Below are 17,500 nucleotides of genomic sequence, written 5' to 3' on the forward strand. Positions count from 1 at the left end.
TTGCGTCACAAGGAGAGCGCGGCCTGGCTAGTTTGCCCTCTTATCGGAGGCCTTGTGTCTTTCTGTTATTTGTCTAGTTGCTGCGAGTTCTAAGAGACTGTCTGTCAATCTGACTTCAGCAGATCAACAGAGATGTCTGCATGATTCTCTCCATGCAGTAGCTCTTCTCCCCTCCCATCCTTCTCTTCTCAGATCTGTCAGGCTGCCACATGCGTGGGTGCGTCCACTGCCAAAGGATTAAAAGTCGATGACTTGCTATTCAGCTGGCGACTTGCATCCCTCTAAAACATATGTTTGTCTTGTCACTGTGGTCTGCAGATGACTTGATCAGACATTAACAGAGCACAAAGCTGTGCGAGGGTGGCCTGGGGTGGTGTAATCCACCCTGTATCCTCTACTGTATGTACTCGGCTCCCCGCATCTTGTAATCTGGTAGCCTGCCCTGTGCATACCAGCTCTCCTAAGTCAGAGAACAATTTTGGCAACCATCGTCACATCTCTGAACATGTCAAAAAGAAAAAGATAACGAGCGCTCCAAAGTCTTTCCTCCAAGTAGAAGCAGTGCATCTGGTTATTCCTCCTAAGGCTGCATAGAGGGACTGACTAAATCCAAAGCACTCTCCTCCGAGTCAAGGTTGTAGTTATATATTCGTAGAGGGATATTACTTAGGGACTCCGCACAGCGGCTTCGACAGCACTGCGGAGCACTCTCACTTCCGACACAATACCGGCCCCCGCACACAATTTCACCCCAACGGAGCATGGATTGTCAATGGGCGGCTCCAACAATATAGAACTCATCCCTAATTGCTAGCCGATGTCCGCGGACATCGCGGCCAGTGTGCCGGGTTCTATTGAAAACAATGGAACCAAACTTTTGTGGAGCAGTGCTCTGCACTTTGTCAGAGCCGGTGTGCGGAGGCCCTTAGGTGCGAAAGGGGGTTTGCAAAAAGTTTGGGAGCCTCTGGCATACACTCTGACTTGGCATCCTTGGTGCTCTATCATGTGTTCTATCATGGTCTAGTAGTCGCTGTGAGCTGCCAGTGACTTGATGTAACTTCAGCAGAGCTAAGTGCAGATTTGCGTGGCTATAATCCACCTCCATCATACACTTGTAATCTGCCGGTCTGTGCGGACATCAGCCTACCAAGGTCAGAGATCAATCTTGCCATCCATCTTTTGCATCCCCATCAGCATATGCTTGTCTAGTCCACTGAGGGCTACAATTCATATGATCAGACTTCAGCACAGTAGAGTACAGAGCTGTGTGTAATATGTACAGTAATCCATGTGCTGGGCTTCTGTCATCTCTTAATCTACCAAACTCTGTGTGTGTGTATCAATTCTCAATGTCAAGAGGTCAATGTTGGCATCTGCTCGCCCAATGACTCAGGCTTGGCATTCGGCCTTGTATCCCTAAACGTGTGTCTGTGTGTAGTTGCAGGGAGCTGTAGCTGGTTGTGAACCTGACTTCAGCATATCAGCTGAGCAGGGAGTGAGAAAGAATCATATCCACATACTCAGTACCCCTTCCTCGTCATTTTCATCATCTCGTGCACTGCTTGTCATAAGTGGCAAGAGAGAAAAAACTGGAAGGGTTCCTGCACCTCTTTTTTCCACTTCAAGCACTGCACTCACTGGAGTCCATATTCCTCTCATCTGGTGTCGTCTGTACTGTAAGCTAAGAGTGCATCTGCTCTGTAAGGTCAGAGATCAGTGCATCATTCACTCCACTATGTGCTGGTGTACAGTAGTTGCTTTGCTGCGAGTCGGACTTGACAGTATAGAGATGTGAGTGTGTGGTAATGTATCTCCGTCTGCACTGAGCTCTCTTCTCATCTCGTGTCATCTATATCATCAGCTCTCTCAAAGGTCAAGGGTCGTTGTGAAGCGTGTAAGAGTGCATGAGGCAGTGACCCAGTGTTGACCTTTGGATGAGGGTGATGATGTACATACACACCCATGGTTCTTAAATACACAACATTACAGTCATGACTTTGGGATGATGATGATAGTGGTGGCTGTGGTGGTGGTGTATATGTCCATATCACACCCACTGTCACTCTTATATACACCACGCTACTGTGATATATCAGTCACTGGCTGACTTTATATCTTTGCCACTTGACTTGGGCACAGACAGCAGTATGAAAGACTACACATCACATTGCCTGCTCTTAGAGGCTTCTCTTGATTGCTGAAGCCACATTTTAATTACCTCCGCCAAGGAGGTAATGTTTTCGAGTCCCGGTTATCTGTTTGTCTGTCAGCAAGATAACTCAAAAACAAATCAACGGATTTGGACGAAACTTTGTGGAGTTGTTGGTAATGTTTCAAGGAACAAGTGATTGAATTCTGGTGGTGATCCCAATCACGAACCGGAACCAGGACTTTTAAAAAGATTCCTAACCACTGCTGGCCTATAAATCTAGACGCCCCTAGTGACTACAAATTGAATTGACAGGGTGAATCTTGATATTCCATTTGCCAACTCTACAAAAAGAAGGCAGAGAGACTTAAAATAAAAATAGGGTGCAACATAGTCAAAGGGTTCTATCAAACAGATTCCTTGGCGGGGGTCTGCACTTTCAGAGTGCATTCTGGTTTATATTTGATTTGTGTGCGGAAACAAGTTTTCTAACCAAATTTTCTAACCATCCACTCAGATGTGATTAGACTAAGTGATAAGACGGACAACCATACAGTACAATCACTACAACTGGGGTTAAGCAGAACAAATGTTTTTCAGTTCACAGCACAATCGTTCTCAGCACAAATGTAGATTTGTTTTTACCCCAAATTCAGCAATAACTGTGATTTTTTTTTTTTTAATCTTTTTTTTTCTTTGAAAACTGTTTTTAAAACTGACCACTGTGTTTAAACGTGTCCCTCAGAGTGTTCTTTGGCGTCTCATCATCCTGACTATGGGAGTCCGATAGTAACCTTCCATTAGATCAGGTTTCTGTGTTAATCTCAGCAATGTTGGTAATCTGAATGATGATTATAATCTGACGGATTGGATCATTTTCTAAAATGATGAGGCATAGAAGCAAGAGAGCCCGTCTAGGACATGATGAGTGACACATGGATTCACAAAGTGCTATTTGATATCTTCCATTTTAATGTTGTTGTATTGTACTATTATGCTGCTGCAGTTGTGTATCTTATTGTGCGCGTGTGTGTGTGTGTGTGTCCGTCCGTCCGTCCGTCCATCCGTCCGTCCAAGAGTATGTATCTGGGCTTTGTGCGTGATGTAACGCTGGATTCCCAGATGAAAAATTACTATTCACTGCGTCTAATCTGTGTGTTTGTGTGTGTGTGTGTGTTCCGCAACTGACATACCTGTTTTCTGTATGTTTGCATGAGGGGACTGTAGGCTTGTTTGAAACGGTCAGGTTTAGTAGTGGCTACTAGCGTTAAGAAATCCATTCTGGACATCCTTGCAATAGTCACATTTTCGGACTTTCTCGTCAGCATACTGTACCATGTAGTTTGGTATGGTGTGGTTACACCGTAAATTCTGTAGTGTTAATTGAACACTTAAGCGCAGGGGTGTCATTCATAAGGCCACAGGGTTGGAGGCGGCCCACCAGATAATTCAATACGGCCCCAGAGTCGCAGTGAGAGAGAAGGGGAAAAAAACAAGACTGTCAAAAAAGAACTGAATCTCGAGCCCATTACAAAGTTGCTGCAGATTTGAGTTTTTAGGTTTCAGTTTGAGTTTTCAGAAGAAAAAAAATATTATATATATATATATATATATATATATATATATATATATATATATATATATATATAATATAATATAACATTTTGAATTAGCAACCTTTTTCAACTATTGGATCAGAAAATGAATAGCTATGTTGCCTGCATAATCGTTGCTCAAAAAGTTGCCCTGTGTATCATTGAGTGTTAAATTAACACTACAAAGTGTACTGTGTCAGGTCAAGTTTGGTCAAATGGTTTGGTAGCCTACAGTACAAACTGCATTGGTTTGAACCCAGCCACTAACCAGCCAGACGATATCAAACAAGCCTTGGAACATGGTGATATACGGTAACGTTTTTAAAATTACAATTCGTGATTGCATTTCTGGTGTGTGTCTGGAGTTTACCCAAAGTGTATGTTCTGCCAAATCGCAGTCTGAGAGATTGTGTCTGTGTGTTCCTGTGCCTGTTGTTGAGTTGGGGGGGAGGGGTGTACACTTTTTTGTAAAAGTGAATTTTAATGTATCATAAAATGTACATTTGATTTTTTTGTTTCAACAAGTTCAAACTTGGAGCGCAATAAACTTGTATCAGTGATATGAGAAGACTTGAGTGTTTTTTTTAACCTACTTGCCCACACATTGACACATCTCCCAATATATTTTGTCATGCAGTATTTATGCAACCCGTCATGACCATAGAGTCAAATCTACTCTTTTCCACTGTAATAATCTAATGTTATATAGTGCTTGTTTCTGATTCTGGCTCTAAGGAATGCATCCAAAATGTCCAGCAGCAATGTTTTTGTAAAAATTTCATCTGAAGGGGGTGAGGGCACCATCACATGTGGTACAGTATGATGATTTCTAAGCAAGATTGTCCCAAAAGAAATCCAGACTGCCGTTTTTTAACTCTACTTTCATCATTTAACATTGTTATGCTTGAAGGGGCCTTAACACACATGGTCACTTTAAAATATTCAATTTACACTTTGACCAAGATTCGAAAATGCCTTGCATATTATTCTGCCAGAGCCCACTCGCAACAATACAGACACAGTGCGGCTATAAAAAGTCCACCGGGGGGGCTGAGATTTGATCAGCAGTGTATCAAATACTTATTTGCCGCGTTGTATCATCTGGTAGAGGGGACAATACTACTGGCAGTAGGTCTACACTGCCAAAAGTCAAAACAAAGTGTGGAGAGGCAGCCTTTAGCTTCTTTGCTTCAAAGCTTTGGAACCAGCTTCCAGATGACGTAAAAAATGCACCCACTATTGATAGCTTTAAATCTACACTCAAGACAAAGCTGTTCTCAGATGCTTTCCCCTAGCTTAAATTACAGATCATTCTTTTAGTATTATTATTTTTAGTTTTTATGTTTATTTAATTTTTTTTATTTTATTTTATTATTATTTTTACCTTATGTTTTATCTTAATGTTTTAAATGTTTTTTACTCTAATTTATTTCCTTCTTTCTTCCCTGTTTTCCTTTCATTTACATTTGTTAACTTTGTGAAGCACACTGAGTTGCACCTGTGTATGAAATGCGCTATATAAATAAACTTGCTTTGCCTTGCCTTACACTGGTAAACCAAGCAGCCTAGATCTGATTACAGCTCACTGGAGTCATTTTCACCACAGGTCCAACTCTACCCATGCATGTCGTGCTCCCGTGGTGATGTTTTTCTCACCTACAGGGGCTAGGTGCGAAAAGGAACTGGTGGCCCAGGTTTTGGGGCACACTTGCAAATGGGAGGAGTAATATATCTTATGTGACCACACTGTTCTCTCAGGGCCCGGATAGCTCAGTCGGTAGAGCATCAGACTTTTAATCTGAGGGTCCAGGGTTCAAGTCCCTGTTCGGGCGAATGCTTTTTCTGTAAATCATCCATTCACTCTGACCAACTGCATGGGTACTTAACATGCGTGTGCCCTATATACATTGTATCTTGACAGGAGGAAGATTTGCCAGTGAAAATAGTAACTTACCGACAAAGCCAGCAGTGCACGGTACAGCCCTGTATATGGCAGTGAGAAATATGCTAATTCATTGACCGCAGCCGAAAAGGAAATACAATTATTTATAGGGTAAGTGTATCATAATTATTTGGCAGAATGTACTGTGTCATTAGGCAGAGCAAACAATAATTTTAGCAGTACACAGGTAAACAAGTTTTCCTGCATCTGCTATAAATATAAGTATTTGATACACTGCTGAACATCAAGGAGAGTGCACAGTAATAATGACAGTGCACATGTAAACGTCAGAACACACTGGACTAACTTGTTTTTTTTACTACTTTTTTAGGTAACACTTTATTTTAGGGATACATCTATTAGCACTAATACATACAATGTCCCTGTATAAGTAACTTGTAAGGCATGTACAAAGCAAAATCAAACATTTGTTAGGCATGTATTCGCAAATGTCTTGTTCATGCACAATAAGGGATTTATTACCAATTTAACCATAGTAAGGACCTAGTAGGCCTTAGTGTTTGCTTAGTACATGCCTTACAAGTTACTTATGCAGGTATTAGCATTGTATGTATTAGTGCTAATAGTCCGGCAGCCAAAAGCCAAATATCAGCCGAACCCAGTTTCGTCTGATAAAGTTTTTTTCTTTGCAGTTTGTGGTTGCCTAAGGTGTACCTATTAAGGTTCCAGACGATGCCCGGTGATATCCCTTGAGCATTTTCAGATATTGAGCCTTTTATGCTTGATGTGCTGCAGCCATAGATTACAACAGTCTTTGGCTCCCAATTCATGTTATGCTGACCATATACCCTATACCATACTTATTTTGTGTTTGTTTACATGGTGGGATGTGTATAAGAACAGGTGGTGAGGTATGGACATCAGTGGGGGTGGGGTCATGCATGTTTGGGGGCGGGGCATTCACCCAAAAAGCCTGATTTTCCAAGTCGGAGACACAAAGGCCAACATTTCGCCAAACGTGGCTTTATATCTCATAGTGGGTTGTTTGGTTTTGCTGTTTGTAGTTGTCCAACACTTACCCATCAGGATAAGAGTGGGTGATGTGCCAATTTCAGATATTAACCCTTTCATGTTGATTTCGCTGCAGCATAGCCCACAAGCTTTTTGACAGCTTCATAACTGCACTATGATTAACCATAGAGCATTCTGGGTGGTAGGCCTGCCACATCAAAGTGGAGAAAGTGTCCTTGTACCAAATACATTTTAGACAATTACATAACTAGCTGTTTGTCAAGCAGAAATATGTAACATTTAGGCGAATATTGGTGGTGTCCCAGCTTAGACATACCCAGAAAGGATTACCGGTACTAATTCAACACAGAATTTCACCATTTCATACATTGCTATTTACTCTTCCTGTGCTGTTGTAACACAAAATAAAAATTGTAAGTAATAATTACATAATTTTGGCTGATTATTTGTTTGCCTACAAAGTACATAATTTCAGTGGTGGTCGTATTAACATGGAAAGAGATAAAATTAAAAATGTAAATCCACAAAATGACATTGTAATTGACCTTTTACCAGCCCATGCCATATCAAGGTGTGACACTGTGGCATCCTATTTTGGTATTGGTAAAGGCTCTGTTATCAAGACCCTAAAAGCTGGATATCACTTGACATCAATTGGTAATGTGCTGGCACCATTCCAACAACTTTCCAGTGAGGCCACTAACTTTGTGTCGGCATGTTATGGCATTCCAGACAGTATCAGCATGTCACATACAAGGTTGGAAGTATGGGGAAAAAGAATGGGAAAGGTCATTTATCTTCACCTAACCTGGCTGCTCTTCCACCAACAACAGAGGCATTTCTTGAGAATGTGATAAGGGCTCATTTTCAAGCAATATTGTGGAGGACATTGGTTCACACTCCACCTGAACTATCTCCTGAAGCATTTGGATGGAAGAAAGACCCATGCAACAAAGCACTGATACCAATAAGTGTTCCAGAAAAGGTAAAAGTGGCAGACTACTACATTTTACAGATGATCAGATGTGGTTGCTAGAGTAAAAGCCCCTGCAATTCTAAGAAATGTAGCTGTGCTGTAAACAGTGTGCCTTGCACCATTTTCTGTGCATGTTTTCGGCTGGGATGCTGCCGAACCAATGTTGTGTGAGCTTTACTGTGTGTGTGTGTGTGTGTGTGTGTGTGTGTGTGTGTGTGTGTGTGTGTGTGTGTGTGTGTGTGTGTGTGTGTGTGTGTGTGTGTGTGTGTGTGTGTGTGTGTGGTGTGTGGTATAATGTAGGCTATAGTGTTTTAGGTGTTAAGGACTCTGTATGTTGTATAAGGTGTAGACAGGTCTTTCTGTGCGAATTTAAATGCATGTACATGTCTTATTTGATGGCTTCATGGACTTTTAAGTGATCATTTAATACCAGTCAGGATACACTGGATTGACTTAATTATTTGACTCAACCGTATATATAATGTATAGCTGTTTTCCTATGTTTAGACCTCTCTCTCTCTCTCTCACTCCTCTCTCCTTCTCTCTATCCTTCTCTCTCTCTCTTCTCTCTCTCGCTCTCTCTGTTCTCTCTCCTCTCTCTCTCTACTCTCTCAGCGTGCTGTACTGTATGTTGCAGTGTATATAGGTCTTTCTGTGTAAATTTAAATGCATGTACAGATCTTATTTTGAGGGCTTTATGGATTTAAAGTGATCATTCAATACCAGTCTGGATACACTGGATGTATGTCATTTCTTTACTCCTCTTTTGGAACAGCCAACGACTGCTCACCAGTTACCCCCACACTCTGTTGTTCTTCTTTTTTTTTATGCTGGCTATTTGTGGTAGGCTACCTACCGGCGATGTTGTCATGTATGTTGTCATGATGTGATGTTATGCAGGATCTCATAATGCACAATCCGTTCTATACTTTACAGTCTTATTCTAAGCAATGTTGTGAATGTTTTGACTGAGGCATTTGTTGATTTGTCATTCATGACCTGATTTATATAACTAAATGCATAAAAATAGGCCGAAATCGCATTTTTTAAGGTTATTAGCAGTATTTTCTCTGTACCTGGATAACGAAAGGAGATAGCCACAATTAACCACAGTAAATATTCTTGTATGTAGGATATTAACAAACTAAAAAAGGAATTTTGAAGCTGGCATTTTCAGGTGGTCAGATTCATTGCATCAAAATATAATGCAAATTAGTGCATATTTAATTAGATAATAGCCTAATTAGCATATTTAAACATAAAATATAGAAAACTTGTAATACATTTTTTTCTCCAATTCATACGAGTAATCATCTGATAAAGTTTCATATTGATATCTGCAAGTTAAAAAAAATACCCTATTCACCTACAGTGTCTCGTCTTAGTGGGATTGCTGATATGAAAGGGTTAATTATTACCCCATATTGGGTTTGTTTCAATAAGGGCAGTGTTAAGGCAGTCCAATGTGAATGTTTTTCAGGTAATATAAGCAATTTGGTACATTTTGTAACATTATTCACAGTAATATTAGGATTTTGTCATAATTTGCATTTATGGGACAATAAAGGCTCAAAATCTGAAAATGCTCAAGTGATATCACCGGGCATCGTCTGAAATCTTGAAGACTTGCCTAAAATCTATCAGATAAAGCAAAAAAAAGAACTTTATCAAAGAAATCTGGGTTCAACCCCACGGCTCCCGCACTATAATAGATGTATCCCTAAAATAAAGTGTTTCCCTTTTTTATTTCAAAATTAAAACCTGTTTTAGCCACATTCTCAACAACCAGTGCTACACAATCACTTTCATATCTTTTATTTTTTATTTTTGGGGATTTTTATTATTTTTCAGACAGGACAGTGGGAGATGGGATGGGGAAATGACCCGAGCCGGGAATCGAACTCTAGTCGCCCGCGTAGCAATCCAGTGCCCAGCCATTAGGGCCACGGCGGGGCCACTGCTTTCTGTTTTTTGACTGGGTGAATGCACTGTTTATATTGGTGATGGTGGAACAATGAGCCTCCCCTTCTAATTTAAGGGCCAAAAACCAGGAAAAAAAAACAACAACAACAAGTGCATCGATCCCTGAGGACTGTCGGCCCATTGGGAAAATGCCCTGCATGCCAGATTACCAGTCCAGCCCCATTACATTACATTACATTGCATTTGGCAGACGCTTTATAACCAAAGCGACTTTCAAAATCAATCGACATAATCAAGCCAACATCACAAGCAAATACAAAGTGCACAGGAAATTTACCGAACAACAAGTGCAGTTGCAAAGAGGGGTTCGTTTTTTTTTTTTTTTTTAATTTAATAAAGAGTACACACACAGCACAAAGACACTCAAACTAAACTAAACTAGACTAAACTAAACTAAACATCATGTCAAGAGTCTGCCCTGGGGCTAGGCCAGCTCAAGCATTAGTTTAGTAGCTTCTTATTTTATAGTAGATTACCAGTCCAGCCCCGGGGGAAGGAGTTGATCATCTTATGTGTCCGTCCGGCTGTCATGGCTGCCTCTTCCCCCAGCCCCAGAGCTGAGAAACAAGCCTCTACTATCCCGAGGGCTGAATTAACGCACAGGTGTGGCTGGGGGCCCACCTGCCAGGGGACCCTGATTGGCTAAAAATTGTGAAATTGTGACAACATGTGATATTGAAAAATTCATCTGTCGCGCCAAGTATAATTTTAATTCATATTAATGCTCCTCTCCACCGTTGGCAGACATATCCTTAATTCCTAACTCGTAATTTTGACGCTGCCTTATGTAATTTTGTTGCAAAATTTGCCTTCCAGGGGGCCTACAGCAGCCTGTAGCCTAGGGTGCCAGGGCCATCTTAATCCAACCCTGGTTATCCCCCCTCCTGAAAGGATTACCTCCTGTTCCACCAGCCAAAGACCCCCACGCCCCCAACCCACCCCATCGCATCCTAACCCCAACAATGTTAACCTCTCCACTCCATGACTGAATATACTGTATTCACGAGTGTCTCGCATTGAATGAGGTCTTTGACACGTGAGGTTACTGCTCGTTGTTTTGAAGCTCTGTAGTAAGTAAACTCGAGTTTGTTCTCCCGACATCGATTGTTCACCCGAGATGTTCCCGAGATCCTGGCCATTGGAATGGGTGCATGTAAAATCACATCTTAACACATCTCCTTTAAGCCAAGCACGCACGCACGCACGCACGCACGCACACACACACACACACACACACACACACACACACACTGCTGACCTTCCCCACACCAGGATTTATATACATTCACATGTCATATAACTAGGGTGGTGGGAAAATGGGGTTGGTTACTGTAAGTGTCTTCTCCATGCCAGATGCATTTTTATTTACTGCTCTTAAAACCACCACCCCTGTTTATTTGGGGTTTAATATATTGTATGATGGAAAGTCATTTCTATTTTCAGCTGGCTGTAAACACACATCCAGTAAAGGGCGCAATAAAACTCAACCTCTGTACAGCCTGATTTAATATTTTTAATCTACCCCCCAAATCCACAATAATAACCTGCTCCATGATTTTTTGTGTGTGTGTGTGTGTGTGTGTGTGTGTGTGTGTGTGTGTGTGTGTGTGTGTGTGTGTGTGTGTGTGTGTGTGTGTGTGTGTGTGTGTGTGTGTGTGTGTGTGTGTGTGTGTGTGTGTGTGTGTGTGTGTGTGTGTGTGTTATGCGGTTATGCCTGGGCTTAACCATCGCCTTTAGTGTGTGGTTTGCATGAGTCAGATGCATTGTCTTATGTGATCTGCACCAGTGTCTGCCCTCCCTGTCCAAATGACCTCCCTGACACTGATTCAAAGGTGCACTGTGTAGAATGTGGCCAGAGTGGGTACTGCAACTATGCAGCTCATTGAAACTGTGCTGCCTATTACCAAATTTGATCTTTTCATGAATATTTACGTATTTTTTCTTGTGAGTGAATTCTACTGTTGTTTGTTTTTCTGTGTTGGTGTTATGTGTCCTATGTGTTTTATGTGTTTTATGATGCTGCAACCTCCCTGTCTCCAAAGCAAATTTCTCCTTCGTGGAGACTAATAAAGAAACCAAACCCGACCTAACCTAACCTGACCTAACCTAATAAACCAATTATTAAATAATAAACCAATATTTACTACTATAACCAAAGTACAGTAGGTTTTGCAGCTAAAAATGTCTATTTCTGGACATTCAAAATGGTAGACCATGGAGAAGATCCCTCTTTTCATGTAGGCCTATGAAAAGTGCGATTTTCCCAGTCATAATGAATACTTAGAATTTGGTGGTGGTGGTAAGTGTTCATGAAAAAGGTAGCATTAGTGAATGGGCAGCATGAATCCTGGAAATTAACTGCAACAAAATATTAGGCCTACACGGTGCACCTTTAATACATTAATGCACGTGTGATGTAGCCAGGATTTTGTATAGCCAGGTTGTGTTTGGTGCGCATTACATGACATGATGACATATTTGTTTTTCTCCCTCCTCCACCTCCTCTTAAACCCTCCACCCGTATACTCTAACTAATCCCCCCATACTAGGATTTCATTTACTGTATACTTTTGTGTATGTACATGAAACAAAATTGAACAATTGTGAACATTTTTCAGTATTGTGTTTAGGGCTGTTCAATATATCAAATGTATATTGTGATATCAATATTGCTGCCAAATGATATCAAATTTCATACAATCAAGTTGATTTTTTTGTCATTTGTCTATAGGCTACTTCCAAAAGGTAGACTACGCTATGCTGCACACAATACATTCCCCTCTACTCGAGCCATGGTGAGTGCAGAGCAGACTTGCTCATCAACACTCGAGCAGAACACCACTCGTGCAGGGTGCGATTTGTCGGAAAACCAGAAAGGGGGATATGTTTCAGATTGTAAGCAATATCAATGGAATTGCATTGAACTGTGATGGAATCATGTAGACAAAGTGGCAATATCAACACCAGAAGGGGGGACAATCCCCCCCCCCCCTCCCCCTCACACACACACACACACACACCCCATCCCTCCTACAAATCGCATCCTGCACTACAGTGCTGAAGGGGGAGGGAAGATTATGGATTATTTGGCAGAAAAATGTGATATCAGGCCCTGGTGGCCAACCGGTGGGGCATTCGTCTGCCATGCGGCTGACCTGGGTTTGATTCCCGGTCCAGGTCCTTTGCCGAACCCTCCCCGTCTCTCTCCCAATCTGCTTCCTGTCCACCTCTCACACTGTCCTATCAAATAAAAAACTCGAATTTAAAAATCGTGCCATCAATATTGACTGAAAAAAAATTGAGATGATTTTTTCAACCTAATCGAGCAGCCCTAGTTGTATTGAAACATTACAGTAGGCTACAGAAAGTTTCTTAGTGTGGCGTTTGGAAGATTAGAGTAGAGTAGAGTAGAGTAGAGTAGAGTAGAGTACTTTTATTAATCCCGAAGGAAATTAAGGTGTCTGTCAGCTTACATAAATACACAAATACAAAACATACACAAGACATTATACACATAATTGAACATTGCAGGAAAATATATATCTTGAGTACTACCGCCACACATTATGTCACATACACACATGTTCTCTCTCTCACACACACACACACTCACACACACATTGTCCCACCCACACACACACACATACAAACCCACCCACAACCCCCCTCCCACACCCACACACACACACACACACACACACACACACACACACACACACACACACACACACACACACATCCCTGCACAGACACAAGGTCCTGGTAGGGTGTCATGTTGCATACATTCACACTCACAGAAAAAACAAAATAACCATGTTAAGTACACATACAAGAGCCAAAGAAGTTCTAATTATTGTCCATGCAAAAGCTGAGTAGTTCACGGCAGCTATTCCAGGGGGTGAGGTAGCTGAGGTGGGGTGTAGTGGGTTATTGTCCTGTATTGGGCAACCCTTAAAGTGTCCAAGGTAGTGCAGGCGCTTGCTCCGGGGGGTGAGGGGTAGGGGGTAGGGGGTGGGTGTGGGATGAAGTGTAACTGTTCAGTAGAGAAAAGACTCGGGAAGGGGGCGGGGGGTGTAGTGGCTGCAGGTTGAGTGTTCCAGTGTGGGGGGGCTAGTTATGCAGTCCAGTCACCAATGACAATCTCTTTAATTGTCTCTTTCTGTGTGGTGTTGAAGAGCTGGATGGCCCTGGGGACAAAAGACTTCCGTAGTCTGTCTGTCCGGCAGGGGAAGGCCCGGAGTCTGTAGCTGAACAGGCTCCTCTGGTTGGCCAGAAACGGGTGCAGGGGGTGTCTGTCATTTTCAAGTATTGAGTCCAATCTGCTAAGTGTCCTTTTTTACAATTGATTACAGTACTCAGATTACAATTGGCCATGCTATGTCATATAGACACATAGTATAGGCTCTTTCCCTCTCTCTCTCTCTATCTATCTCTCTCTCTCTCTCTCTCTCTCTCTCTCTCTCTCTCTCTCTCTCTCTCTCTCTCTCTCTCTCTCTCTCTCTCTCTCTCTACTCATTTCTTGTCCCACTCCACTCTCCTCACTCAGTCTAAAAGCAAAAAACTATTCAGTTTCATTGATATTTTGTCTCCATATTTTATTTCTTTTGAGTGGGATTTATCAACAGGTATCAGTAGCAGTGTTGCCATCCAGTACATGACACTGCTTCTCGTTAGGAGGGGTGGGGGCCGGGTGTGAGGTTGGGGGCAGGGTGACAGTTCACTCCAGATTAGTGACATGCAAACGGATTTCATCCCACTGTCACACTGTGTGTGTGTGTGTGTGTGTGTGTGTGTGTGTGTGTGTGTGTGTGTGTGTGTGTGTGTGTGTGTGTGTGTGTGTGTGTGTGTGTGTGTGTGTGAGAGAGAGAGAGAGAGAGAGAGAGAGAGAGAGAGAGAGAGAGAGAGAGAGAGAGAGAGAGACAGAGAGAGAGAGAGAGAGAGAGAGAGAGTGAGTGAGTGAGTGAGTGATTCAGTGCGTATTAGTGTAGTAGTGTAAAGCCTGATCTGTACATATAGTACATGGCAAGGTATTATAGTAGTGGCTTCTGGTGTGTGTGTGTGTGTGTGTGTGTGTGTGTGTGTGTGTGTGTGTGTGTGTGTGTGTGTGTGTGTGTGTGTGTGTGTGTGTGTGTGTGTGTGTGTGTGTGTGTGTGTGTGTGTGTGTGTGTGTGTGTGTGCACGTGCGTGCGTGTGTGTGTGTGTGTGTGTGTGTGTGTGTGTGTGTGTGTGTGTGTGTGTGTGTGTGTGTGTGTGTGTGTGTGTGTGCGCCATGTCAAGCACATCAGGGGTCTGGGTTTATGTTTGTGTGAGGATAACTACATTTATGTACCGCAATGCACTGTTTGGTGTTAGTTTAAAGCAGAAATGCTTTTAAGGGGAAAGGAAACTCCTCTATTCAATTTATTCTATAGCTCTCCATCTCTCTCTCTCTCTCTCTCTCTCTCTCTCTCTCTCTCTCTCTCTCTCTCTCTCTCTCTCTCTCTCTCCCTCTCCCTTCCTCCCTCTCTCTCTCTCTCCTTTTCCCATCACTCTTTACACACTCCAATCTCTCCCTCCATCCCTCCCTCCCTCTCACTTTTTCTTTTTCTCTCTACCCCATCTCTCTCTCTCTCTCTCTCTCTCTCTCTCTCTCTCTCTCTCTCTCTCTCTCTCCCTATCCCTTTCCCTCCCTCCCCCTCTCCCTCACTTGTCTGTTTCCCTCTGCCCGCTCTCTCACTCACTTGGGATTAAGTCGGATAGACGGGGGATTACTGCGCTCTTTCCCGAGACACTCTGTAGGGAAACATTGGCCGGCTGTTCCGCTCCCTCGCTCGCTTGCGTGCTCGTCCGTCCCGTTCCATTCCGGAACCCTCTCGTCTCTCCCGCAGCACACTAAAGCATGGAGTTTGGACTTCTGATTCCACTTTGACAAGAAGCCCTTGGACACTAGCAAGGGGGAAGAGGACTGAGGAGAAGAGGAGCGCTGGAAACACAAGGGATAGACGGAGAGGAGGAAGAGAAGAGAAGAAGAGGAGGAGTGGAGAAGAAGAGAGGAGAGGAGGTAAGCAAGAGGGATTTAAGGACTTAGCCCAATGACTGGCTATGCTGCTGGCTGAGGCTCAAGCTAAGGAGATCGGTGGAGGATAAAGTTCTAGTGCTCTACTGTACGCTGTTTTACTCACCGTTCCCCATTAAATACGACAGCGATCCTCATTGCCAAAAAACACAAGTAGGGACTGCATTGTGAGGACACCTGATATCTTCACAGTAAGACACAAACAACTGTGGTGGATGGACGGCATGTGGGGGTCTGAGTTGCTGTGGAATGATCTGGTTGGTTCACAGGAGTCTGACCTAATCTGATCTGCTGTGTGGGTGGGGGTTGCCTGTTTGGGATCTACTCCAAGTCTACTGCTCCGTTGTGCTTGGATCCATTGTGAAGATCCAAAGAGAGATCTACTCGGAAGGCTGTTATCAGCAGGATCCACTATGAGGCCTGCTTTGGAGATCAAACCACCGACCTCCCCTGTGCTGGGGGAAAACGGTAAGAGGAAGACCACCGTCCATTCCACAAAAGGTGGCCACTTCTTGTTCTTCTAGAATCTTACTCGAATATTCTAGAGCTCCCATAGAACCAGAGATTCTAGGAGTATCATGATAGAACCCTGTGTTTAAAAATCACACAAAGTGCTTGTGACATAGAACTCTTTTTTGTGCAAAAAATGTAATCACATATGATATGAAAGGCTTAATAATGTGCCACCTTGGGATATGATATAATAGAACAGAAAAGAGCAGAATAGAATATGACAATACACATGCACGTAGCCTACATGATGCACAGTGCAAAATCTGTACATTGGGATTGAGAACTTATTCAATGCAATCATGTAAATATCAACCGTCTCTGGAAGTAGAATCCCGGTAAAAGTACATTCTGATTCATTATTTTGACGAATTTTAAACATAGAAGATATACCCGGAATAAATGACCCCCGGCTTTCTCAGAAATTGCAGTAAGTCCAGGGCAAACTGTGCCACTTCACAACATGAACGTGTTTGTATGTGTGTGAGTGTGTGTGAGTGTGTGCGTGTTCACCTGCATGTTTCGTTGACCCTCTGACCTGCTTACTTGTTGCTTGTGTGCTGTTTGGCTGCTAGGCTTAACACAGATCCTTGCCATTGTGGTGGAGGAGGTGCGAGACACCATCAGTAAGGACATCAATGGGGCCGATCTCCTCTTCACGCTGCTCAACGCCCCCTGGCTGCAGTCCCTGCTTAAGGTCAGTGTGCTTCTGAGCCGGTGCCAAGCCAGGTCCACAACAAAACAAGGGACTCCCAATAGACTTGCCTGTAGAAGCATTTCCAGAAAAAGTCCCTTTATAAGGGTGTTAGAATCATTTTTTAGTAAAAGTTGGGAACATAGTTTTCTAACACAATTAAAGTACCCTGCTTAAGGTCAGTGTGCTTCTGAGCCGGTGCCAAGCCAGGTCCACACTACAAAACAAGGGAGCCAACAGGTTGTGGGGGTCTAACCAGTGGTGTAACTTTGGGTTTAACAAATAAATATATACAATATATCTTAAGGTCAGTGTGCTTCTGAGCATGACTGTGCCAAGCCAGGTCCACAACAAATCAAAGGACTCCCAAGAGTAACGAGGCTGTTGGTTTTGAAAAATGTAAAAAATAGAAAGTAACGATACTTGTGTGAAAATGTAATGAGTAAAAGTCAGAAGTAGCAGAAAAATAAGTAGATAATGGAGAAAAGTATAGATACCTAAAAAATGTGTTTAAGTACAGTAACAACATTATTTTCACTCCGTTACTTGACACCTCTGCAAGAGAGCCGAGAGGTTGGGGGTTTACAACAACAAAAATATATC

At 42.7% G+C, this 17,500-nt stretch overlaps 2 protein-coding genes and 1 non-coding gene across 8 annotated transcripts in view; all 3 read left to right on the top strand.

Annotated features, from left to right (window-relative positions):
* Positions 1–4,306, top strand: part of als2b (alsin Rho guanine nucleotide exchange factor ALS2 b) — a 67,727-nt gene extending 63,421 nt beyond the window's left edge. For all 6 annotated transcript variants that reach the window (XM_063211762.1, XM_063211765.1, XM_063211766.1 and 3 more), the window contains one exon: positions 1–4,306. This exon is cut by the window's left edge and continues 2,302 nt beyond it. The gene's annotated coding sequence lies outside the window, so the exon portion shown is untranslated.
* Positions 4,307–5,503: 1,197 nt separating this feature from the next.
* trnak-uuu (transfer RNA lysine (anticodon UUU)) lies at positions 5,504–5,576 on the top strand. The gene has a single exon. It is a non-coding gene; the product is annotated as a tRNA-Lys (tRNA).
* Positions 5,577–16,106: 10,530 nt separating this feature from the next.
* mpp4b (MAGUK p55 scaffold protein 4b) overlaps positions 16,107–17,500 on the top strand; it is a 24,597-nt gene continuing 23,203 nt past the window's right edge. Inside the window, exons 1-2 of the mRNA XM_063212583.1 lie at positions 16,107–16,161; positions 16,779–16,900. Of these exons, the coding sequence (XP_063068653.1) occupies positions 16,107–16,161; positions 16,779–16,900 (177 nt within the window). The remainder of the gene's footprint in view (positions 16,162–16,778; positions 16,901–17,500) is intronic.

This window comes from Engraulis encrasicolus, chromosome 12 (assembly GCF_034702125.1).
Source record: "Engraulis encrasicolus isolate BLACKSEA-1 chromosome 12, IST_EnEncr_1.0, whole genome shotgun sequence".
In the NCBI taxonomy this organism is placed as follows: Eukaryota; Metazoa; Chordata; class Actinopteri; order Clupeiformes; family Engraulidae; genus Engraulis; species Engraulis encrasicolus.